The sequence below is a fragment of the Alosa sapidissima genome, chromosome 8 (genome assembly GCF_018492685.1).
Source record: "Alosa sapidissima isolate fAloSap1 chromosome 8, fAloSap1.pri, whole genome shotgun sequence".
In the NCBI taxonomy this organism is placed as follows: domain Eukaryota; kingdom Metazoa; phylum Chordata; class Actinopteri; order Clupeiformes; family Clupeidae; genus Alosa; species Alosa sapidissima.
In genome coordinates, this window is record NC_055964.1 from 18,826,780 (window position 1) to 18,853,306 (window position 26,527).

At 42.6% G+C, this 26,527-nt stretch overlaps 1 protein-coding gene across 6 annotated transcripts; it reads right to left on the bottom strand.

Moving 5' to 3' along the window:
• Nucleotides 1–1,321: 1,321 nt before the first annotated feature.
• On the bottom strand, nt 1,322–22,822 carry dhx37 (DEAH (Asp-Glu-Ala-His) box polypeptide 37). 6 transcript variants are annotated; one of them, XM_042100854.1, is made up of 28 exons: nt 22,560–22,822; nt 22,247–22,342; nt 21,812–21,921; nt 21,520–21,632; nt 20,574–20,928; nt 18,345–18,493; nt 17,914–18,006; nt 17,729–17,825; nt 14,654–14,767; nt 14,256–14,357; nt 13,885–13,999; nt 13,105–13,203; nt 11,739–11,800; nt 11,424–11,571; nt 11,122–11,198; nt 10,636–10,868; nt 9,314–9,425; nt 7,138–7,244; nt 6,046–6,234; nt 5,587–5,711; nt 5,198–5,314; nt 4,353–4,525; nt 3,961–4,075; nt 3,370–3,507; nt 2,379–2,473; nt 1,933–2,006; nt 1,679–1,776; nt 1,322–1,519 (listed from the first exon to the last, which is right to left on the bottom strand). In XM_042100854.1, the coding sequence occupies exons 2-28, from the start codon at nt 22,338–22,340 to the stop codon at nt 1,443–1,445; spliced, it is 3,381 nt and encodes a 1,126-aa protein (XP_041956788.1). In that variant the 5' UTR covers nt 22,341–22,342; nt 22,560–22,822; the 3' UTR covers nt 1,322–1,442. The 6 variants fall into 6 exon arrangements, with proteins under 6 accessions (XP_041956788.1, XP_041956790.1, XP_041956787.1 ...); XM_042100856.1 differs by having other exon boundaries at nt 22,669–22,821; XM_042100853.1 differs by having other exon boundaries at nt 22,585–22,820.
• Nucleotides 22,823–26,527: the final 3,705 nt, after the last annotated feature.

The window sequence follows — 26,527 nt, forward strand, 5'->3', positions numbered from 1 at the left end:
AGAGTGCATAGCCCTTTTCAAATGAGCCATCCCAGTATGTCGCCATGTTAACATGACCCTTCATCATGACTGCTTTGCTTATTTTACGGGGCACCACACAAAGCCAGCAGCAAGACACCAAATTGTGAAAGACCTTACTGGCAACCAGCTGGGTCCTGTCCCAAATGGCTTTCTTGTTTATTCCCAGCCTATGTTCGTAATGATGTGAAATAACAGGCAATGAACTTGGACACTGACCATTTTTCAGGAAACATAGATAATCTTTACAAACCTGATGCAACACAAAATTATTTGGGCAAAAAAAAGAAAGAAAGAAAAAAAAAAAACTCATTTGGTTAGTAAGGACCTTTAGTCCCAAAAGAATACTAGTTTGGCTTTGAGTATCCATTCTAACACAGAAAATCACATACACAACCCGGTGACAGTCGGTCATGCAACTACAGCAATCATTTCACTGAACCGAATCAGGCTAACAGCCCAGCAAACCTTCTGTAGCGATCCGTCCAATCATACTGGCATTTTACAGAAGACAAACAAGCAGATAGGACCATAAAAGTGTCACCAAGACATTTACCGAGTTTTTTGGGCTAGCTGTTGCTAGCTGTCCGATTTGTGTTATGGAAATGACTTCTGCCTATCACTCTCTCTCTGTGTGTGTGTGTGTGTGTGTGTGTGTGTGTGTGTCTTGTCTTCTGGATGCATATAATCCATGTCTGCGACGGCACCCTAAGTAAACCAACCAGTTTTGTGGAATTCCATCCACGATCTTATTGAAGTTTACACCTATCCCACAACCTTTGCTTAAATGCTGCCCCATTCAACATAAATACACACACAGACACACACACCTACTTACTACGGCAACCCAAGTGATTGACATTTTTGATTTTTTTTATAATAGTGAGTGGAAGGCATACAGAACTCACTCCCACTCACTTCAAGAAGTAGATTAGAGTAACACACCCACACACAGCATTTTCATTAGAACTTAAAACAGACTGCTGCCAAAAGTTTGTAACATGATCAAGAAAAACATTCAGTGCATACACTCACATCCATAGACAAACTCCATAGACTCAATGTGTATACTGATATATATGGTAATAGAAAACATTAAGTAGCTGATATGCTGAGATGGTCATATGTATATGTGACTTACAACTATGATGATAACAAACATAGGAGACTTCTGGCAGAGGTGCAGAGGATGTGAATGTAACACAGGTCCGCACACAGACACACACACACACAGACACACACCTCTCCATCTCTTTCCAATTACTAGCCCGGAACAAACAATAAATGTGCAAGGGAACGCTGCTGGGTAAAAAGTGAGTGTTTATTGCCCTCAATAAACAATTAAAAAACTTGTTCATGATTACCACTCACAGGTACACAAAGACAGTCCAGTGTGTGTGTGTGTGTGTGTGTGTGTGTGCTTATCAGAGAGGAGGCCAGATCTTTGCAACTTCCTCATGAAGGGATTCTGGAATCCACTGATGAAATGCTGAAAGGAGATCTAAAGATCACAGAGAAAGAGAGTAACAAAAGGTCGATCAATCAATAAATCAATCAATAAATCAATCAATCAATCAATCAATCAATCAATCAATCAATAAAGACTTTACCCTAATCAATCAAATATCAGTGACAAGCATGCACACACACACACACTTACATTTCTGGTTTTTCTTCCATGCACACAGCAGGGCTTCCCGACAGTCCACTTTCTCTGACACCAGCTGCTGTAGCAGGGCTTCTGTGCGGGGCTGTAATCTACAGAGCACAAAGCATGGAGCACAGCAGTTAAGTAGAAAATATAGAAAAACTAGTGTTTCTGTGAGTGACAGCAAGACATTGTGTGTGTGCGTGGGTGCGTGCGTGTGTGCATATTAATATATGATCATATAGTGTGAGTATATTAGCCCTTACTTGGCCCAGGTCTTCAGCATGGTAGAGGGACTAGAGAGTAGGCAGCTGCTGTACTTCTTTAATTTGGAACACACCTAACAGAAACGACAACCCAACTCAGAGCTCCAACAAGCTCAGACAAGCCACTTACTATCAAAACACACACACACACACACACCTTCACAATGACTAATGAAACTAATGAAATGATAACTAATGAAAAAAGCTGATGAATACAAGATCTTGGCGAAAAATGAATGCAATGCTGGATGGAAATAAATGTTGAGACATTGCAGAAACTTGTGGAAACGATGCCACCGCAAATGCGTGCTATAAACAAAGCAACAGGCGGTCCAACCAAACATTGTGTGACCTTTTTTTTTGGCCAGCCAGTGTACACTACTAAGCAGTCCGTCATGAATGAACATGAATGAGAGACGGAGAAAGACCGACACACACAAAAGTACCTGTCCTTCCAGTAGGAATTTGGCAAATAACTTGTAACGTTCAAGCCCCTCTGCGTAATCCATCTCAATGGAGGGCAGCTTCCAATTCACACGGACTGTGAAACAGAGAGAGAAATACAGGCAGAGAGAGAGGGAGGGAGGGAGGGACGGAGAGAGAGAGAGAGAGAGAGAGAGAGAGAGAGAGAGAGAGAGAGAGAGCGAGCATTCTTTGAGTCACAATGATGGTGACAGAAAATCTTAAGACATACACCATGCATGTTACCAATTCCTAAAGACATCCCTAACTCAAATCTCACACACACAAACATCAAAATAACACACATACAAAATCTCTCCCACTCACACACAGCATGTCCATTGATTCCGTTAAAAACACACAACTTTTTTGTTATCTCAGCATGGAATTATACACAAATACACTCTTAAGACCAAACTGTTTAGACGCTTTCTGCTTACTGATCAAATGCACTTCGCGTTAATCATATGCACCCTGTGTTCTTATGTCTTTAAAGTATTCTATTTTATGTACTTTACTTTTTAAAACATTGTAAGCTATTGCATTCATTTACTATAGTTTCTTTGTTTATGTAAAGAACATTGAATACCTTCTGTGTATGAAATGTACTATAGAACTAAACTTACCTGGCCTTTGACACATCCACCCACCTACACACACAAACACCCAACCACACACATCCACCCACTCACTCACAGCCATCCACCCACCCACATACCTACACACACACACACACACACACACACACACACACACACTCGCCCTAATGAAGTGAAATATGATGTTGGAAGAGGTTGAAGACCACACCCTTGTTTTCACAAAATAAAGCAAGAAGACTTCAAACACATCCTCACACACACACACAAACCCACCTACCGGTATATTATATGATCTTGAAACGGTCACAACACACAAGATGATGCGTTCAAACTCCCTCACACACACACACACACACACACACACACACACACTTACAGAAGGTGCTCTGGCAGTGGCATCTGACACGGCCGGAGTCTGGGCAGTACCAAGGGCTGGGGCTTTCCTCTGGGGCGCTGAAGTGGCAGTACTGTGGGAGGAGCTTAGGGACCCAATCCGCCTCCACCGCACACACTCCTGCAACACGCACAAGCGCACACAATAAATATAGACCCTTTCAACAATAAAAACAAAAACAATATGGATAACATATGGAATGTTAAAACGGAAGCCTTGTGGGGCCAACTATGATGCTGGTAATGGAACTCTCTTGAAAGGGTCTATACAGATACATATAAGGGAAGACTCTGTGTTGATTATATAAACCTGGAAAAAACAACAACAAACAGCGTACAGTTCTTCTTCTTGTTCTTTGTTCTCTCTCATACCTAAAAAAACACGTGTTGGTCTTGCTAAGCAAAACAGCCCCACACACATAAAAGACCAACAAAAGCCCAACAAGTCAAAAAAGCCCACGCCATTCCTGATGCAAATTGTTCCTGCACACACACACACACACACACTAAAAAAGTCACACTCACAAACACAGCACAATAATATACATAAAAACAGACACACACACACACACACCTTTCATGTACATCTTGGTGGTCTCCATAATCTCCTGGTAGACCACAAACTCCGGGAGGGTCTTGGAGAGGGTGGAGCTTGGGTGGAGGAATACAGGCTCATCCAGGAGAGGAGTCTGCAGTACGGTACACCAGCGGGGACAAAAAGGGAGAGAATTTATTGTCAGTTAAGTAATGATCATAAATGTTGTTGAGAAAAGCTTGAGTAGACTATAATCTTAATCTCTGATCAAACTTTAAGACATTGTATAGGCTGTTGGCATGTACTTGTGTGTTGGTGACTTATGTCCATGTCTTTGTTAGTTTCTGTATGTGTACCACCCTTTGAGTTTGTGTGTGTATGTGTGTGCTTGTGTGTGCGTGCGCGCACGTGTGTGTGTGTACTGCAGAGACCTTGTATCCGTTGACCCATTTGGGGTCCAGCAGCTCCTCTGATTGGACTCGGCGGGCCAGGTGGTCTCCCAGACCGGCCAGCACCACCTGCCTGATGCACTGCACCTGAGCCGCAGTAGGGGGCGCCATCTTACTGTCCACAAACACTCCCAGCTCAGGGCTCACCGTGTTCACTGAACGAGGAGCGACAGAGGGCAGTCAGGGACACACAGACAGCGGAAACGCGGGAAAAGACCTGTTGGCTGTGTGTGAGTGTGTACAAAGACCTGTATTCTGTGTACGTGTGTGCGTGTAAAGACCTGTGTCCATATGTGGACCTTAGTGGTTTATGGGTGCCAGTATCTATGCGAGTGTGTTACATGTTAATGTGTAAGAATGAGTATGTCTGATGTGAGTGTGTGTTTTTGGGTGTATTCATGTGTGTTGGGTGGCTTTGCGAGTTCCTCTAAAGGCGAGTGCAGACCTAGCAGACCTCAAAACACTACCTACGATATCGACTGACAGTTGAGTCGCCTTGTGTTGCCTTTCCCTGGCGAACAAAAGTCTCACTGTGCACACAGCAAAGACTATCCGCCTTCAACAAGAATGTAGGCTATGTTCTGCTGCCAGCATGATATGCTGTGTAACATTAACAAAGCTGTGACAGACATCATCAGATGTCAAACCGTCAGCTAGGTCTGTACTCGCCCTAAAACCATGTTGCCTTAGCTTCAGTGCCTGTGTAAGCATGCAAGTGTGAGTGTCTGTCTGTCACAGTAGTAAGTACACATAATTTCATGTCAGATTCTGTGCCTGTGAATGTGTGTGTGTGTGTGTTTTAGAGAACGTATGTGTGAGTCTGTTACCTGCATTGGTAAGTTGTCCTCGGAGTCTTCGGATTTCCATCATGGCTTTGTAGCGAAGGCCATTCTCCTCACAAAACTGAGGTGTGCAGCCAGCAAACTCACAAGCACCCACCGCACCTACACACACACACACACACACACACATGTTCATACACACAATCATCATGTTCATATTCACCACACCACATATTTCACCACATTGATCTAATTTGTGTAGATATGCCTACGTAGGAGGTGGGTGCATAAGGGTTTCTACTTTCCTCACTCACTCCCATATTCATCCAGCATGACCATGAGGTCCCCCAGCAGTAAAGGCTCTGTGTGTGTGTGTGTGTGTGTGTGTGTGTGTGTGTGTGTGTGTGTGTGTGTGTGTGTGTGTGTGTACATACCAAGCATGACCATGAGGTCCCCCAGCAGCAGGGTGTGTCCTTGTCCAGCCCACAGTCTCCTCATCTGGGCCATGCGAGCTCTCCTCTGCTTATGACCTTCACTGTCCTCCTCCTTAGCAACTGGCCTGAGATGGGGCGTGGGGGGGGGGGGGGGGGGTTTAGTTAGGTTCTGTATGTTTGTGGCTACTGTACTAAGACACAACTACACATCATTGAAATGCCTGTATTTTTTTTCAGTGATAAAACCACTAGAGTATTCATGCCACAAGAAGAGGGAGTGAGGTTAAAGAAGGAAGATGGACAAGAGCATCAGAAGAACAGAGGAGTGAAAAGAGACAACAGGACAGTATGAGAATGAGAGAGGGATGGAGAGAAAGAGAGTGCACACAGAGTTGAGATACCAACTGCCATGTGGTCACATGACCCTGGGGTGCTGTGACCCCCGACCCGTGTCCCCACCTGTCGAGGTCCTGGAAGATCTCGCGCACGGTCATGGCGGCCACCAGGGCGATGAGATAAGCCATGCAGTCCTGCTGCCGGCCCAGCGCCAGCATCTTAGCGTAGCGCGGCGACACCGGAAACGCCGCCATCGCCCGGCCCAGGGGGCTGATGGGACAGCTCATGCGCGCCCGCTGGAGCTCACGCATCCTGGTGGGAGAGCAAACACACACACACACACACACACACACACACACACACACACACAAACACAAACACAAACACAAACACAAACACAAACACAAACACACACACACACACACACAAGATCACAAGAGGTTTTAAGTGGAAGGAGAGAAGCAGAGTAAAGGGGGTGATATATGTCTGTGAAGTGAGTGGGAGAGAGAGATGGGGTGGGATCAGGAAATGACCCGCACTGGAACCCGTCTCCCCATGGCCACGTGGACCCAAATATAGTACAGCGTACTACTAACCTAAAATTCATTTAAAATATTGCTAATGTGCAACGGGAATAGTATTTTGAAAAGATGTCAAATGTTTTTTTGACATTAGTTCACAATACTGACATATGGTCCGCCACTTCATATGTTTGTGTAGGAACTCAAATTTGAAACATGGTCAACAAGCAAAAAGGCACACTGTTTATTACCGTTAAAGAGTGCATTTGGTATATTCACGATATATCTGTATCGAACATCCTGTACCTAAACAATTCGACATGAATATGTACTTTTACACCCCTAGTGTTTGTGGATTGTGTGTGTGTGTGTGTGTGTGTACACTGTATGTGAGTATGTGTCTATTATGTATGTGCATATTTCATGTGTGTATGTTGGAATCTGTGAATGTGTGTGCGCGCGTCAGTGTATTTTGCATATGTGTGTGTGCCTGTCGGTGTACTTTGCATATGTGTGTGTGCCTGTCGGTGTATTTTGTGTATGTGTGCGTGTCCGTGTATTTTGTGTATGTGTGCGTGTCCGTGTATTTTGTGCATGTGTGTGTGTGTGTGTGTGTGTGTGTGTGTGTCGGTGTATGCTGTGTGTGTGTGCGCATGTCGGTGTATTTTGTGCATGTGTATGTGTGTGTCCTCACCGTCCCTGGCGTGGAGGCGGCTCCAGGGCTCCCAGAGAGATGAGCAGCTCCTCAGCAGACAGCAGAGCCTCAGAGGACGGGGGAGTAGGGAACGGGAAATTCACCACCTAGAACACACACACAAACTGAATAAGGTGTGTGTAGCTAGGTCTAATGTGACTGCCTACAAATTGGCGTCAAAACGCGTTCTCTCAACAACCAAAAACGCGTTCTCTCAACAACCTCTGGCTATAGCACTCTAAAGTCGCACATGCACCTTAAAGCAAGCAAATAAATGCTTTGAAAACATCAGTTTGGCCGCAAGGGCAGGAGAGTAGCAGCACAACAACAGCACAGAGGCTGACCGGTCCGGTGGTAGGGCTAATGCTATGAGATTATTAGGCCTAAAATACAAGGTATTTACGGGAAAATATTAAAACGGGAAGACAGCAGGAAAAAGTTTAAATAAGAAAAAAACAGTAGGGTTGACAGCTATGATATGTAATATGAACAGCAAACACAAACATATATACCTGCATGAAATATACACAACACACACACATTTACATACAAGTATAGATATACATACATACTGTATGTGTGTGCATTCATACATCCACCACGAGTAAACACACATTCATAGGTGGTCTGGTCACTGTTTATAATAACAACTTTAAATGTAGAATTGTACAAATTGATATGTTCTCCACTTTTGAGGTACAGCTTGTAAAGATAAATGCCACCCTCCGCTGTGCATTAGTTTACCGACCACCAAAAATTAAGCTTAATTGTAATTTCATTCAAGAATTTGCTGATCTACTATCTTTTATGGCCTCTCACTCTGACAATTTCATGATTTTAGGGGATTTTAAAAGGAGAATTCCGGTGTGATATTGACCTAAAGTGTGTTGAAACATGATACCGAGTGTGAACGTATGTCTCATAGCCCATCTCGGCTTGTCCCCTGCACTCCAAAATCTGGCGCTAGTTAGCCGATGCTACCAACAGCTTTTTCAATGGTGGTGCTTCGGCATCGGGCTAGCCATGCAAATAAATCACTGTTTTACACCATTTACGAGGCTCAATGTATCTCCACACTTCATTGGTAGACTTCCGAGGGCCCTGACGTTTAAAACGAGACATTGAGAACTTTGAAAAAGCACTGGTAGTTTACTTACAAGACAATTTATGCAGACAGTATCTTCACGAAGTTTAGCGTTTGCAGCTATCTTGAATTTAGTCACGATAAGTCGAGCGACAAGTAAGAATGAACAGGTATGATAAGGGATCAGATTCCAAAAATAATTCAGTGGAAATGCATGGATTCCAGTTTCTTCCAGTAGCAGCAACTGGAATCCATGCATTTCCACGGAATTATTTTTGGAACTTAGGTCTTCATCTCAGAATCTTCTCTATATCCCCAAAACACGCCTTAAAACTAAGGGTGATAGAGCCTTCTCTGTTGTTGCCCCCAAACTCTGGAATAGTCTACCTGTACATATTAAGTTCTCTCCAACCATTGACTGCTTTAAGTCTAACTTAAAGACTTTCATTTTCTCCCAAGCTTTAAATCTACCTTAATACCTCCCCCCCCCCCGCCCACACACACACACACACACACACACACACTCTTTATTCTTTATTTTATTTTTGACCAATTTGTTTATTGTTTATTATGACCGCCGCGCAGCGAATATTTTCAGGTCATATTTTGTACCGCTATGCGGTACATCTAGTTATTTCAATTATTTATTTATTTTATGTTATGTTATTATTGTTGTTATGTTATGTTATTATTGGTTGTACCATTTTCATTGTTTTATGTTTGTTTGTAAGCACTTTGGTTCAACTCATTTGTTTTTAAATGTGCTATAGAAATAAAGTTGACTTGACTTGACACACACACCATCATTCTTACGCTCACATACACACACACACACACACACAGTGCGTGTGTGTGTATGTGAGATATATATATCTCCCCGCACCATGCAGGACAAACACCAAATACACAAAAAAAAGTTAAGCATTGTCTGTTTAACAACCTCTTGACATGTAGGTGTGGGTAGTAGTGTACAGCTGAAACAATAGCTTTTCACGCAGATCTATTTGCCAGCTTACTGAGTGTGCGTTTGTGTGTGTACTGAAAGGTCTACCTGCACAGTATGTCTAAGTTTTAATGGTGTGTGTAGTTCACCTTTTGAATGTTAAGGTCCTTCATCTGAAGCACAAGGTCGTCCACCGGTCTTCGAGTGATCTCTGCCTCAGCAAACAAACTGAAGTCACTGAACACTGCTGACGAGAAGAGCCTACACACACACACACACACACACACACACACACACACACACACACACACAAGTGCACATGTAAATACAGTTGAAACCAGAAGTTTACATACCCTACATACACATGCTAAAGTTGACTAAAAAGAGGAATAAAAAATCATCTTTTGGAAATTGATCTTAATGCCTTAATTAATAAAATGAAAAAAATCTAACCTTTAAAGGGACACCAGGCAACGTTTCGTGTTAATTACTCATCTTCGTAAGTCGGTATATGGTTAAATGACTCATTACAGGGCGAATGAAGACTCTCTCGCCCGCCCCTACTGCCTATAGGAAGAATATCCCGCTTGCAAGTTCAGTGTATCGTACCCGCCGACCGAAGCAGGATCAGTTTACATCCTGCATCCACAGCACAGAGGCAGGCTAACGAAACGCTAGAGATTGTTGCAAACGTGTGTATAATGGCAGAGCCGGCGAAGAAGCAGTGAAAACCCTTGACAGAAGATGCAAAGAAAAGGAAAAGAGCTTCAGACCGAGCGAGAAAAAGCATCAGGCTTGCCTGGTGTCCCTTTAAGGACAGCAATTTTCTTTGTGAATTAAAAATGTATCGTAAATAAATAAATGTTCTTCCTTAAAATACAGGGTTTCATATACATACCCCTATGTTAAATTCCCATAGAGGCAGGCAGATTTTTATTTTTAAAGGCCAGTTATTTCATGGATTCAGGATACTACGCATCCTGATAAAGTTCTCTTGGCCTTTGGAATTAAAATAGCCCCACATCATCGCATACCCTTCACCATATCTAGAGATTAGCATGGTTTTATTTCAGTTAGCCTAATAGCTGGTTTGATTTGCATTGAGAGATGATGTTATGGAAATATATATATAATAAATATACCCCATGCCAATCGTGAGATATGGGGAAGGGTATGTGATTATGTGGGGCTATTTTAACTCCAACTTATGAGCCCCTGTATTTTTTCCAGTTTTTATTCAGTTGTGTGCTGAGGTATTTTTTCCCCTGTATCGGTTGAAACACAGCCCATAATCACTTTCCCAATGCTCCGGTTCCAGAATAGAATTGAGTATGGCTACGTCAGGCTACAGTTAGCAGCTGTGTTATATTCACAGTACAGGGGAAAGGAATGCTATTACATGAAAAGTGTAGCATATTATGTGATCAATATCCTTCCACATGTTCCAGATGCACACGCACACAACACACACCTGTAGCAGTGGCCGGGCTCTGTCCTGCCAGCTCGTCCTGCCCTCTGATTGGCCGAGGCCTGGGAGATCCAGTTGACCTTGAAGGAGGACACTCCGGTGACGCGATCATAGAAGCGCTGCTTGACCCGGCCACAGTCCACCACGTAACGCACCCCAGGGATGGTCACCGACGTCTCCGCCACGTTAGTGGCCACCACACACAGCCTCGTGCCCGCAGGGGGAGGACGGAACACCTGCATGCAAATGCACACACACACACACACACACACACACACACACAGCAGTTAGGCATTCGGTACACTCACACAAATAAGGTATAACAAACATAACCATGGGCATGCATAATTTCTGCAAATCCCTGCATAGAAGGCATACACACAATATACAAGTGAAAAGTAAAAAAGTGATATATATATATATATATATATATAAACCCCCCCCCCCCCCCACACACACACACACACACACACACACACACACACTTACCTTAGCTTGCTGTTCAGGGGCCAGGAGTGAATAGAGAGGGAGCACATACAGGGGGATGGATGGATCAGCCTTCTCCTCTGGATTAACAGAAACGCAACACGAAACGCAACGCACAACACACACACACACACACACACTTCATAAAATGCAAAACTACTCTCAGAGGCCTATCCACCACACGCACACACGTCTAGCACACAAAAAAAACACACCATACATCATAGCACAGCCATTAAGACACAATCAATAAATATTTGTGTGAGTGAGAAAGTAAGTGAGTGAGTGAGAGCAATAAGTCTCACCACCATCCTCTGGATGATCTCCCAGGTCCAGATCAGAGCCTTCGTCATCATCATCATCATCCTCCTCGTCGATGCCGGCCTGCCGATCCTCATCTCCCTCATCCACTGGCAACGCCGAGTAGTTATCCAGGTCTATCCTCGGGAGAGACTGATGGGGGGGGGGGGGCAAAATAAGGGAGAGAAGTGGAGTAGGACGGGAGGGGAGAGAGAGGGTAAGAAAAAAGGCCTTTTATATGTCTATGCTAGATCAGCAGAGGAACAGAGAAAACAGACTTGTTTGTGTTTTTCTGATCTGGTGTCTGCATGGACGCTCACCACTGTCTTCTTCTGTTTCTTCTTAGACTTCTTCAGCTCTGCGGCCAGGTCCTCTTCTCCCTCTGCTCTCAGACAAACAGAGACACACACACACACACAGACAGTTGATACACATGTGATACTGTTAAGGTGAATTCAATGATGGTGCCTGTCTTTATAGAGACTAGAGGGTAATATGCTTTAGAGCAGCGTTTCTCAAACTGTGGGTCGCGGAGACATGCCAGGTGGGGTTTTTTTTATTTATTTTTTTTTTATCTGTAGCCTGGGCCCAGGTAGCACCCGATGCGCAATGGACGCACTGTGTTATTCACAGGGAAGCGCTCGTGTCAAGGCAGCTTAGTTAGTCCCGACCTTGTTGTGAGCCCTTAACCTGGCCCTTAAAAGCGCGTCTATTCTCCGCACTTTGCGAAGAGATGGTAGCTGACCAAAAGGCTGTACTGTTTCACAGCGAGGCAAGGTGGCTTTCCTGAGGTGAAGTGCTGTCGCGCGTGTTTGAGCTCCGAGTCACCTCTTCTTGGAGGAAGAGCGCATGTTTGAATCTGCAAGCACGTTCACTAATGAACATTTCTTGACGAAGCTGGCCTATCTTAGCGATATATTTGATATATCTTAGCGATACATTTGAGTTAAATGTCCAGTTACAAGGCAAAGACAAGCACCTACCTCACCTAGGAAATAAGATTACTGCATTCACCAAAAAAACTTGAGTATGGGACAGGCGCCTCGATCGCGACAGTAATATGCCTTCGAGATTTCTGAGCGAAATCGCTGAAACGTCTGATTGGGAGGCACTCTTGTGATCCTATGTATTGAACAGTAGGCCTACATCACATCCCTGCAAAGTTTATTTTAAAAATATTTCCCAACCAGCAGTGCTCAGTATGACTGGATTATGGATCCATTTAATGCAGCATGTTGGCATTTCATTGAATATATTGTACAATGCTGTAAAATGGCCTATGCTTCCTAATATGTTGCTGGAAAACAGAAATATGTGTGTTATGTATTTATTTATTATTATATCTGCAGCACCAGCTGATTGTAACTCTGTTGAAGAGGATATATTTAGAACTTGTCATTATTTCAATAAATTTGACAATTTTAAGCTTGACCTACCACTTTCTTAGAGCGATGAGGGACAGGTGGGGCTCGAGAATGCCCCCTTGATCAAAGTGGGGAATGAAAGAAAAAGTTTGAGAACCACTGATCTAGTTTGTTAACTACCACAGTCACGAGTTGGGTCGCGATAGTCTGTCATTTTTAAAAAGTGGGTCCCCAGCAAAAAAGTTTGAGAAACTGCTTTAGAGAGAGAGAGAGTATGTGTGTGTGTGTGTATGTGTATGTGAGAATGAGAGTGTGAGATCACCTTGTTGGTCCCTCTTGGGTCTGTAAGGAAAGGCTTTCCTCAGCCGTCTGCACACAGAGTGCACTTCTGCCTGACCAGTCAGAAACATAAGAATCCCACCTGAAACACACACACACACAAAATGTAACACATACATACACCTAGATTCCTAAGGGGTTTAACAGACACTCCCCACCCCCACGCGCGTGCACACACACACACACACACACACACACACACACACACACACACACACACACACACACACACACACACACACACACACACACACACACACACACACACACACACGCCGGCTGCTTCTTGGCACCCGCCTCTCAGAGCCAAGAGCCCAGGGCCCAGCCTCGAGCAGATAGCTGTCAATCAACCTCTGCCTGCAACTACACGCCAACTCCACCTGCCCGCAGTGGGGAATGCATGGCATTTAGTGTGGGTGTGTATCTGTGTGGGTGTGTGTCTGTGTGTGTGTGGATCTGTGTTCATTCCAAATGAATCTCCAAGAGAGTGGCTACATGCAAATACATGTGAACCATGTGTACATTGCGATGAGCATGTTCTGGTGTGCAAGAGCTGAGCATGTAATCCATTGTGTGTGATTATACTTGAGTACGTGAGGAGGGGGGAAAAAAAAAATTTAAATGCTGGAGAGTGAATGTGTGTGCGCATTTGTGTGAAACTTGGTGTTTATACGTGTGGTTTGGGGGGGAGGGGGTGTGTGAGTGTGTGTTTGCACAAATGCATTAGGGTAAATGTGTGTGCGAGTGTGCTTATGTGTGTCACCTGGCGGGAGCATGCGGTGGATCTTGCACGTCTTGCGGAAGGCCTCTCCAGTGTAGTCCTCCATGGGAGTCCTCTTGTTAAAGTGCACCGTGACGGGGAACTGACGGGCCTCCACCTACACACACACAAACGCACACACATATGCACAAACACACACACACACACACACACACACTGCCTCAGTTATATAATCACCACTTACAAGAAACACAGGTGGCAACACTAAAAAGGCTACAAAAAGACAGGAGGAGGGATATGTATGTGAATGTGCGAGTCTGTGTGTGTGGGTGTGTGAGAGAGAGAGAGAGAGAGAGAGAGAGAGAGAGTGTGTGAGTGATAGGAAAATAGAGACAGCAAGAGAGAGATGAGACCTTGATAACAGGTGGAGGGGTAGAGAAGAGTTTCTGGTTCTGAGTGAAGTCCTCCACACGCAGAGTAGCTGACATGATCACCAGCTTCATGGGAAGACCTTTCTGTAACACACACACAGACACACACTCACACATTAAATGGAATGGCAACTTATGGAACTTATGGGTATGGAAGTCTGTAAGAACGCATATAAAAACATTGCTTATCTTTCTTTCTGCATACATGTACACCATGGTACGGTATGTGAATTAGTTCTGTGAATGCTGCTACATGTGACCACAGACTATAGTACTATGAGAATGTGTGTGTGTGTGTGTGTGTGTGTGTATGGGATACTATACACACCATTTCTGTATCAGTGTGACTGTGTGTCTGTGTGTATGTGTGTGTGTGTTACCTTGTTGCGCAGCGGTACGATGCGGGACAGGAGTCCGATGAGGATGTCTGTGTAAACACTCCGCTCGTGGGCTTCATCGATGATGACCACACTGTACTTCTGCAGCAGGAAGTCCTGAACAAGACAAAAACCCATTTTGTCTTTACATAGATGTATAATAACAAAGTAGAACTACTTCACTACTGTACTGTAGTTACATACTAAAAGGCTGTAGACTATCTCAGGGTATCTGCACATTTCCCAAGTGCAAATTTAAAGACTTTTAAGACCTTTTCAAGACATCTAAATGGAAAAATTAATACTATACCACGGCAAAAAATATACAACTTAAAACTTGTTTTTTCTACTATAGTAGAAACTTTTCTACTTTTTTTTTTTTATTTTAACACCCACCCCATTTGGGATGTCTGCATGGGATGTCTAAGTTACCAAATATATTTTGGTGAAAGAAAATAATTGTGTGTGAATTACCTTCACAGCTATTCAATGCCCAATTTTAGGGTCTGGACTGCTTGCTTTTGAAGCTGGCTGTACATATCTGGTTGTGCTACTGGCTGAGGCTGACTGTTCTTCACCTGTGTCTGTAGTAGCCTAGGCTACTTGCCAAACATGTGTACTGGTCTGAATTCCCTTATTTTTTCAAAGGTAGACTAAGCTATTTAAATATTCTAATAGGCCTACTAACTTAGGCATCTATTGTCCCATATGCAGCACAGCAAATCAAAGGTAATACATTTGCAGTTGTATTTAAACCAACCAAAGCTTGACTGAAACATTGTAAACCATTGACTTGTTTTAAAAAAATGTATGGGAAAAGTTAAACACCCCTCCTCGCATGTTCCTGCTGAAAAACTGCTGTTTTCATCTCAATCACGCACGTAATATGAACACACAGATGCGTTTTTTTTTTTTTTTTTTATGTAGCCAGTCGCCGACATTCAAAAAAAAAAATATGCGGTTATATTTCACAACTTTGGCCTACTGGGAAAGGCTGGCAAGCAAGCTGCAGACCGATATTACAGGTAGGCTATTATAACTTAGACAGATATTTACTTAGGCGAAGCCAGCAAAACACGCTGGAGAGATGCAAACAGATACACTTAATGTGTATTTCCTCCTGATTGAGAAAACGTTTGTTTTCTTTTTCTGTCGGTCCGTGGTTCATTCATAAATTGCGCAGCAAATTATCAGATGAGAGACAGAAGCACCACGCATAATTTGACCAGCAATCTTCGCGTCCATAGTTTGTGAAACGATGCGGCGTCCGACCAAAGATTCTAGAAGCCCAGCGCAACTCCAAAAAGGAGGACAAATGAGCGTCCGGCTTGAGGCTGCGCTGGACAGGCTGAACTGTCCGGCCTAAATCCGAACGTATGGCCACCCTATCGCTAACTTACCCAGCTCTTTCTCCCGCTCACTCTACCGCTCGCGTAGGCTACCTAGGCCTACGTATCTCTCAGGCCTCGGCTATACCACGAAAACGTAAGGCATATTTTTACATATTCTTACCATTTTCACACCTTTAACGATCCGTGAAAACGTCTTCACTCTGCAACCACTACACTTCCTTCAGTAGCCAGTCACTTATACATTTCCGTTTAAAAAAACACACGAAACCAGATGGAGACATTTCACTCGCTCTCTCACACTCGCTGGCGGTCCCATACACACATTTAATACCTCCTTTACGAAAATTCAAGACATTCCAGACAATTTAAGACTTTTCTAGCCTTAAAAACCGAAAGTTGTATTTAAGACATTTTAAGACTTTTTAAGGACCCGCGGGAACCCTGCTATCTGTACTCTACTGGAGTATTATTTTTTTCTCCTACTTCCACTTTAGTACATATTTTCGTTAAGTTTAATACTTTTACTCCGATACATTTTTTATGTGCTGCATTGTTGCACGTTACAATTATAAAAATGTTACAAATCATTCCAAACCCACATTATCACTGCCAGAGCGGTAGATGGCTCGGTCACCAGGTTTGATGAAGCTGTTTTCATTTGCCGGAGTGAAAGACAATTCATATTGAATTAAGTGCTTACTCTGCCTCCCGAAAGATTGCACAATAATGGCCTTCAAAAATGTACCGTTGAATATGAAGAAACATAAGTAAGTTACAAATATTATAATACACAAATGGCACACCAGCTTGAGCTATCAGTAAGCGCTAGCTAACTAGCTACCCGCGGTTCATGACATGTTGTGTTCACTTAACGTTAACTAGCTGGCTATCATAGAGGCTGTGTCACGCTGAATGGTGTATAGCAAACCGGGCATCGGTTTCACTGCACATAAATTGCTTCTTTTAACCCATCTACAAGGCTAACAAGAGCTCCACACTTTGTCGACAGAGTAATTAGGTTCTTATCATTTAAAACGAGGCATTGGCAACATTGTATGTGTGCTGAAAGTTTATTTAGAAGACAGTTTACAGACACACTTTTGTTTGCAAAGAGTTAAGCTCAGTGTTTTAAGTTGCTTTTGTACATTTCTGTCTTTGTACTGCTACTAGCCCACAGCCAAAGAATTGTGAGTGTCCTTTAGGCTAAACATTTGAAATAATATAAACAACATGATATTCAAACATTTTACTGTTTTCTTTAATAACTACATTACACAATACTTGTACTTTTACTTTCAGTACTTGAGTAGTACATTTTAAAATAAACTACTTGCAATACTTACATATTTCATACTTTAGTACTTCCACAGTGTGGTGCTTAAAGAGCACTTCAACTTCTATTCAAGTCATTTTTTTGATAGAGCACTTGTACTTTTACTCAAGTATGGGTCTCTGGTACTTTATACATGTCTGCGTCTTTATGTGTGTGAATAACATTAAAAACTATAAGAAATTGGTTTTCTGCTCATTTGCTGTGGACCGTGTTGTGGTATGGCCAAGCACAACATTTCCACAAATGTGTCACTTTGCTTAAACCCGTCATACATGAACCTGTGTGGCTTAAGAAAACAAACTGTAAAATCAGCTGTGTGTTTCTTTAGACTGCGTGTTTCCCTTTCAACATAGGTGTGTTTGGGTAAACACACATGCGTGTCTGAGTTTTTACCTTTTGTACTTCTTTAAGCAGAACTCCGTCGGTCATGAATTTGATCTTTGTGTCCTTGGTCACATTCCCCTCATACCTGATCTGGTAGGACACCACCCTGTTGACAGACACACACGTACACACGTTACAACATTGTGGTGTCTCACTGCCGATGCTATTGATAGTGGGCTGCGATGGGGTCGTACCCTGTCGACACGTTCATTTCCTTGGCAACCCGATGGGACATGCTGACCGCTGCCACTCTCCTGGGCTCAGTCACTCCAATGATCCCACTGCCACTGTGAGAGTGAGTGAGTGTAAGAGTGTATATGTGTTTGTGTGTGTTAGTGATTGTGCGAGTGAAAGAGAGAGAGAGTGAGAGTGATGAGGAAAGAGGACAGGATTAGACGGACACATTCAATGGCGGAGCACAGAAGAATGCTGCCCTCTATGTGTGATGTGATGTTAGCACTAAAGGGACGGGACTGTCATGTACAGTATAAGGTTGTTCAAAACCTGCTAAAAATAATGTAATCACATTCCTAAATCTTCCAGTCCACAAGTTTGTCATAGTTATAGCCCTTCATAGAGGGACTGTGGGACCGGAGTTTGTGTGTTTGTGTGTATGTGTGTGTACCTGGCATAGCCGGCTTCATAGAGAAACTGTGGGACCTGTGTGGTTTTGCCGCTGCCGGTCTCTCCACACAGGACCACACAAGGATTCTCCCTCACAGCCTCCATTATCACCTGTTCCTCAGCCAGCACCGGCAGCTTCAGACGAGCAGCCTACGACCACACAAATAGCCATTCCCATAAACACAGACACATACACAATGAACCGCATATACATGAGTACGCACGCAAGCACTGAAATTTTCAACGGACAAATATTTGATAAACAATGGACTTCATTGAGCAACACCGACAAATATCCAACCGAATTAAAATCTACACGACGGTGGTAGAGTGTGGGGTTGTATTGGAATCTAATGTAATTGAATTCTGAAAACGGAGTGCACCACACTGGCGCACTCATGACTGTGGGTATGTGCAGGGGCCTTAACATACCCGTTTCCAGCTATAACATTATCTTTATCCTATACCGTTTTCTTCAGCAATGCAAAAAAATTAACTGAATAGTCTGGTCGCCACAATTGACAGTGTTGTAACAATTACCAGAGTTAACTTGAATGCAACAGTTTTGAACAGCTTTGAGCAGTTTGGTCATAATGCGGATTTGATAGCGTTTTAGCCTGCCGTCTTCAATTCATACACTGTAAAAAAATAAAAAAATATTCCTGCACAATATTTTAACTGGTGAGCACGCAGAGGAGGGGTAGGTCCGAGAGAGAGAGAAAGGGAGAACGGTTAGTTAGAGATGTGCATAGCGACACGAGGATACACAATTAAGAGGTTTTCCCTGAATTTAAATAGGACAAGCAAAAAATATCTTTGTGGCGGGCAAGGTTGAATTTGTGGCGGTGTGTCACAAGTCAATGTGTGAGAAAGACTGAATTAACTTACTACACGTCCAGTCATATTACCCCACACTGGCAGGCAGGGACACACACACAGCAGTGTTGTGCAGTCCGGCCGAAATTGAGTAGTCACCCGCGGTTATGAGTCATAAAAAAATATTTTCATGATATTCGGGTAATTTGTGGGCGGGTTAGTTAAAATTAATTAAATATATATTTTTACAAAAATACTTAAAGTATCACAAGAAGGCTAGCATCAATATTTAACTCATAATTGTTTTTCAAAGATACCATTGGTTGAAGCATACTTGCCACATAGGTGGAGACGGTAGAGATGGAGATGGTAAAGAAGCTGAAGACGCCAGAAGTTAAAAAAATAAAGACACCCATCCAGGAAAAGCGATATATGGGAAATATTTGGAAAGTTTCTTAAAGAAGATGACAGTAGTGCAAGTTAGGCCTATGTTCTATGTACTTCTTGCGAAGCCATTTAAAAGACAGCCACAAAACAGGCACGACCAACATACAGTAACTCGTCACAAATGCGGCACTGGTAGACTAAGCCCTCCCAGCCAAACCAAGTAAGTGCAATTCCCAGACCTCAAGCAAGCAATAGATAGGTTTATATACTGACCTGGAACAGCTTTTTTCGACTAGGCACAAGACCTAATGACAAGTCGCTCAGTAAAATAATGCTGATACTTTGCCACCTGCCCATATTAAACTTGCGCATAACATTTATTCTTGCGCCTGCAAGAATAAATGTTACGCTACACAGACTACACAACCATATCTACCGGTATGTATAGGCCATATAGGTTCGCACATGCATAAAAGTTACCTTAGTTGGTTGTGTCTGTGACTTTAAAAAGTGTATGTGCTTCAGTAAAGCTTTCTGCTTCATTTAGCATTATAAACCAGTTTTGACCAGCAATATATCTCTCTTGCCTACCTTGCTGCCTTCACCATTTCTGTTTTCGAAAGAAAAATGTATGTCTATGGCCTTGAAGTCTTGTCTTAGTGTTTAGCTAATCCTTAGCTGGTTGCGTGTGTGCTTGCGCTCTTATTCTCATTCTTTCTCCTGCGCAAATGTCCTGCATGCCTAGCTGTGTGTAGTTCTACTGCATAAAGTTTCGCAAATAAAATCGTTTCTTTTTTCAGTAATGGCCTACGGTCACACTGCATGGTAGGCTATAACCAAAAGCACACATTTTGTAAATAAGCGTGTCGGATCGCGGCTCGGGTATAGTCTTGTCTTAATTAATATTCGCGGTCCGAGTTGCGGTCGGGTTGATTAAAATATCGGGCAAGCTCGGACCGCTTGTGACCAAACCCGCGCAACACTGACACACAGGGACACACACACAAACACAAACACACACACACACCTGGATCTCTGGAAGTCTGTCCACAGGGATGAACACAGCTGGTTGGCATGGCTCTTTACTACAGGAGGGGGCAGCTTCTCTTTTTATTTCTTTTTTTTCCTCCTCTTTCTTCTCGTCTGCCTTTTGTTCTTCTATCTTCACCTCCATCGCTTGGTCCTGTTCATCCCTCTCTTTCACCGCTTCCTCCACGGCCTCCACTCCATCTGATTCATCCTCCGAGGAGGACTCTGACTCTTCTTTCACCTTCTGTTCTTCATCTTCAACCTCCTCATGTCTCCTCTTCCTCCTACAGTTTGCCCCACTCAGGCTGCTAATGCGTGGAGGTCCGGAGCTTGAGACAGTCCCATCAGTGGAGCTGCTCAACCACACACACACACACACACATAAGCAAATGAGTAAACAGACAAACACAAACACACAGAGCATGTGTGTAAACATGTGTGAATATATGCTATAAAATATTCCAAGACAGACTATAATGGTTTGCAAAATACCTATGTGCTACATTGTTCATATTAAACACCGTGTGAGCAACATTTTGCACAAAATCGGTTTTAAAGGAACCATATGTAAGATTGTGGCCAAAACTGGTACTGCAATCACTTTCAAATTACTGTAGAGCGGTGTATCCCCTCCCCCCTGACTCAAGGTTGCCAACCCGGATGCCGAAACACTACTGACTTTGTGATTAGTAGATAGGTGGAGGGTGGCGCATCAGGCCAAAACACAACATGACATGACAAAACACAACATCAACATCAGTTGAGGGCTGCAACTTCACTTTTTAAATGACAATATCCTGGCCGGACTACTGTTGTCAGTGATATAAGTATTTGAAATTAACATGATTTCTTAATGTCTAGTGACAATCAGGGCCATTTTATGATTAATTGAAATACATTTCTTACATATGGTTCCTTTAAATAAACAATAATGCACATCTCACTCTTTGGCCTGATAGAGTTTGTCTCCTGTGCCCAGTTTTGATGTAGTATAGAGCAGCTTCAACTCAGACTCTGGTAGCTGGACCTCTGCTAGCTTTGTCAATATGTCTGCCCGCTAAAAAAAAAAGACATGAAAAGAGGGGGGGGGGTCAGGGACAATAAATAACAGTGTGAAACACAGTCTTGAGGTTAACGTATACACAGAGAATGGCCGAGACACATTTCCAGGAAGCTGTTGTTTTAGAGAAAACCAGTTTGACTATCATGCAAACAGAACTGACAGAACATTCTTACATGTGCTTTCTTCTCTTTGAGTTCCAGAACCTTTTCAAGGTTCTTCCTCTGTTTCTTGGTGAGGGGCCGTTTCTTGGCTAGTGGGTTCTCTGGTCCTTTGGTCTTCTTGGCTTTGGAAGCGGGGAGCACAAGGGCATTACTTTTGTCTACTCCCTTCAAAGGAGTGTCATCTGATGGAATACCAAAAATAGCATGAGGTCCCACTCTGAATTGCCACAAATCGTTAAAAATCAATAAAACATTTCGCCATCACAGCACATATCTGAAATAAAGCATCCCCAACCAGACACAATTAACAAACAGAGAGACAAACTCATGGACTGCTCTCCTGCGCAGGTTTTCCCCAAAACCTCAAATGTTGCAGTAGGCTTCTTGAATACATACACAGCACCAATGGTATAGCCTATCTAATATTTGCGAATAAATTCACTTTACCACTGATTTCCACCACGACATCACTCTTTTTATCCTCTCGAGGTTCTGGCTGTTGTCGTCCCTTCCAGTTGTGTTTTTTTCTCAGTCTGCCCATCTCTAAGCATCAGAAAGAAAATAAATGACATAGTTGCAGGTCAGTCCTTGGTGTAACATTTAGGTGCTGTATCGCAAACGTTTTTAAGTCACTTTAATTTAACTAATAGGCATCGATTGATGAGTCTATACAGAGTCCAGTCGTTTGAAACTTATTGACATGTAGGCTTAGCCTTAGTGAGTTAGCTTAGTAAGTTAGTTAAACTACACAACAGCATACCGCGAATGGACAAGTTGAACCTTACTTAATGGCAATCGTTACGTTGAAAGGATACAACGATTATCCTAATATCATTTGCGACACAGTCTGTTTTCCAAAAAACTCTCACGTGTGAACTGAGTCCGCCCCCTGTTTTCCTCCGACAACGCACTTCCGCGTGAGGAATGGTTCCTAGCGCCAGACAAGTAGAAACGTCTTAAGAGTTAGTAGAGGTCCTGGGTAAGATTTATGCACTTCATTTAGCAGAGAATATCTCAACTGTTAGACTAATATGACCCCATTGAACAACGTGGGATTTGTGCCAAAACCTCTACCCGGGACGAAAGTCCTGAAAATGACCACAGGTGACACTATTATCACACTACAGGTGAATGGGACTTTTTTTCCCCTTTTATATCCTCATACATTTCCACCAGTTGAATATTCATGTTAAGATAAATACTTTTTGTATTACACTTTGTCTTAAAAATAAAATAAAATATGCATAAAATAAAATATGCAAATTAGGCACTATCTCATTAAATATACAGCTACAGATTTTCTGAGGTGATCACAATGTTCACAATGACCATGTAGCGTAAGTGTAATATTTCTGGTTTGATATTTTTGATTGTGTTTAGATGTTCAGTGTGGATGTTGTGTGGGGGTGGGGTGTCCTGTTTAGTGTTGTATTGAATGGAAAATTATAACTACAATTGTATGTAATCAAGGGGCCTTTTTTAAAAGAAAGAAAACAAGCATTTGATTAATATGACATTTTATATCCAACTTTGCTATTATCATTGGAATGTTAAAGGGCAGGGGCGGAGCCAAAGGGGTGGCCGGGGGGCACTGGACCCCTCTGAAATCTGATTGGACCCCCCAGGTGCCACCCCAGATGATTGACATATCACGGCACCGGCACCGCACGTCTTGTTGAAAAGAGCCTGTTGCATTTTGTAATCGGTTGACTGCTATATCCCTCCTGTGCAGTAGCTGGCGCTATGTATTACAAAGAGTTGTCATTCACACTGTCCACCAGCAAGCATTATACAGAGAAGGAGAAGAAGAGAGTCAAACGCTTACAGAGAATATTGCGACAGGGTGGATGTTTTGCACAGGACAGCAGCAGCCTACTTGACGGACAGTGAAATACACGTTCTAAGGTAAGTTTTCTTTTGTAAATAATCATTGTTTCAAGTCACTTTTATGTTAAGTTAGGAGAACGTTTTCTGTAGTTTAATTTTTCTGTGATATGTTCCCCTACAAGCCACGAGTAGCCTATCAAGGTAACGTTAACATTACGTTAGTAGCCTAGCTACATCTCATGTCGCCTGTAGCAGCTAACTGTTAGTATCAGCCAACTTGCATTTCACATCAGATTGTTATGTAGCATAGTCATATACATACCGTGTTTTCCGGACTATAAGGAGTATGAGTCGCATCTATTTAGAAACTTCTTTCTCAAAATCCAAGACCAAAGAACAGACAGACTAGTCTACTGTATGACTTCAACGAGGTGATCTTTAGTTTCGTTCTGCTTACAGTATCTCACTGCCACTTGCAACGCCTTTGAATGCAATCCGCTGCCGTTTACTGGCAATGCTACAGCGGACTTAAACTGCCACTTCGTGGCGATAAGTTGTAGCCTAATACATTTAACGCAGCTGCGTTAATCACTGAAAGTGCGGATGAAGTGGCCACTTCTAAATGGGACCCACTGTAGGCTATGTGGCAACACAGCCAATGCATTTTTTCAAATGTGCTTCATAAACATACAATACTGCACTACAAAAACGCAAAGATCTGAATTATACTTCTCCCTTCACCTGAATAATGAAGGTGAAAGGAAGTTATTAAGCCTTAATGGTGTTTCCTAAAGGGGGTATTGTTAAACCTGCTACTACTAATACTACAAATACAACATGAAGAAAGTCAAGGACATGCATGTCAGCTTCCTCTCATCCCAGTGTTAAAGTAAATCTGGTCTTAAATGAAAATGTATGGCTGTGTTATTTCTTTTTTGTGGGATGTCCAATTTATATGTAGAAATGCACATTTGCAAAGGTGACTTAGTATGTTGTCATAAAAGTGGCTCTCCTTTTGATCTTGCACTGCCAATGTGGCTCTTGTGAAAAAAATAGTGAGGATCGCTGGCCTAAAGCGTCTGGCATATGATTCTGATAATGCGTGCGCTTGTGTCATTTAATCATAACAGTCTGCATAATCTTTGCAGCCAACCTCTTCTGAACTTGTGATAGTTTGTCACTTAATTACTGCCATGACTAGGCCCTACACACTGTTCTACAAGTTTAGTTTGGTAATCAGATTGTTCCTCTGGTCATGGTTAAAACAAACTGCACTACTTCATGTCATGTCAGTTCATGTCGAAATGGGGTCAGATTGTTTAGAAATTATGTTTTTTTTATTATTATTATTATTTATTTACATACATACATTTACAAAACTGTAACTGATGAAGTATCTCAAAAATGAAAGCATTTAATATGTCATTAAACTTATATCCGTGCATAAAATAGTACAGCAGAGAACAGGGGTGTTTTCCTCCCAAACCAAGTTCTAAATTCCAACCAGATCTGACAGGCAACCATATCAGCTTTCATTGGACCTGATATTTGGAAATTGTGAAGTTCTCACACTTGTACTTAAGCTATTTTGGCTTTGCTGGAATTTGGAAAGTACCTTGAACAATGCTCTGATTTCTTTGTCTCTTTCTCTGCTCAGATTGCCGTTGGACTGACAAGTGGTCTACACTTCTGACTCAGTGAGGAGAAAGTAATCACTTGTGTCTTTGTTAGTTTTGGGGTGCTGTGTGAGTGTCTGTCTGTCTGTCTGTGTGTGTTTCTGTGTTAGTTTTGGGGTGCTATGTGGGTGTCTTTTTTTCACACTGCATCTTGAGTTGGGGCCCATGGCTTTCTCCTAGGTGTGAGAGTATGGTTCATTTAGTGATTCTTCCTAGTGTGCCCAGCTTTGTGTGTGTGTGTGTGTGTGTGTCTGTCTTTCTAAGTTGAAGTGCACAATTTAAGAAGCAAACACTATGTGACAGAATCCTGAAAAGAATCACATCTGGGACTTAATTACTGTCATGACTAGGGCCTACACTGTTCTACAAGTTTAGTTTGGTAATCAGACTGTTCCTCTGGTCATGGTTAAAAAATCATGTCATATCAGTTCATGTCAAAATGAGGTCAAATTGTTTTGAATTTGTTTTTTATTATTATTTATTTACATATTGTACGTTTTGTATTAACATTGTTAATAAACTGTAGATTTTATACACAAATCTCCTGTGTGCTTAAGATGTACTTCATGAAAACATTTCAACATTTACAGATTTTGATTGCAATTGATTGTGTTTCTTGAACATTCATTGTTGTAGTCTGTGGACCCCCTGAAATAGCTTTGGCCACCCTCTGGCCACCCCAAGGGTAAAAGTCTAGCTCCGCCACTGTTAAAGGGATAGCTTCACTTACATCCATCTGGGACCTCTTCCATTGAGAGTGATTTCTGCAACCGATTTTATGGTACAGCCAATCAGGACGCGGGAGGGCGGGTGTTTCATAGATGTGACGTAGTGGTTGAAGTAGCACGTCAATAGATGACGGACAAGTGGCTTATTCAATCATATGCAAGCATTTTTTTATTAGGCCCAGCCTTCTGAAGCAACACTTCAATGGATCGGTTCCAGATGGATGAGTGGAGCTAGGCGGAGCGAAATTCATCTGGCTAGGGTCAGGTTAGAGTATTAGTGCCCTCTTTGATCATGGAAAATTTGAATGACAAGTATCTCCCATCCAAGGATATCGGCAAATGTTTGTTTTCCAAAAGTAAGAATTTCACTTCACCGTGCACCTTCGACAATGAATAGCACATTACAGTTATGTTACTGTTAAACGTAACTGGTATCATTAGGCTACAAACATTATTCTGTGTCCTAAAAACTGGCATATTTTATGGAATTGTGTCAT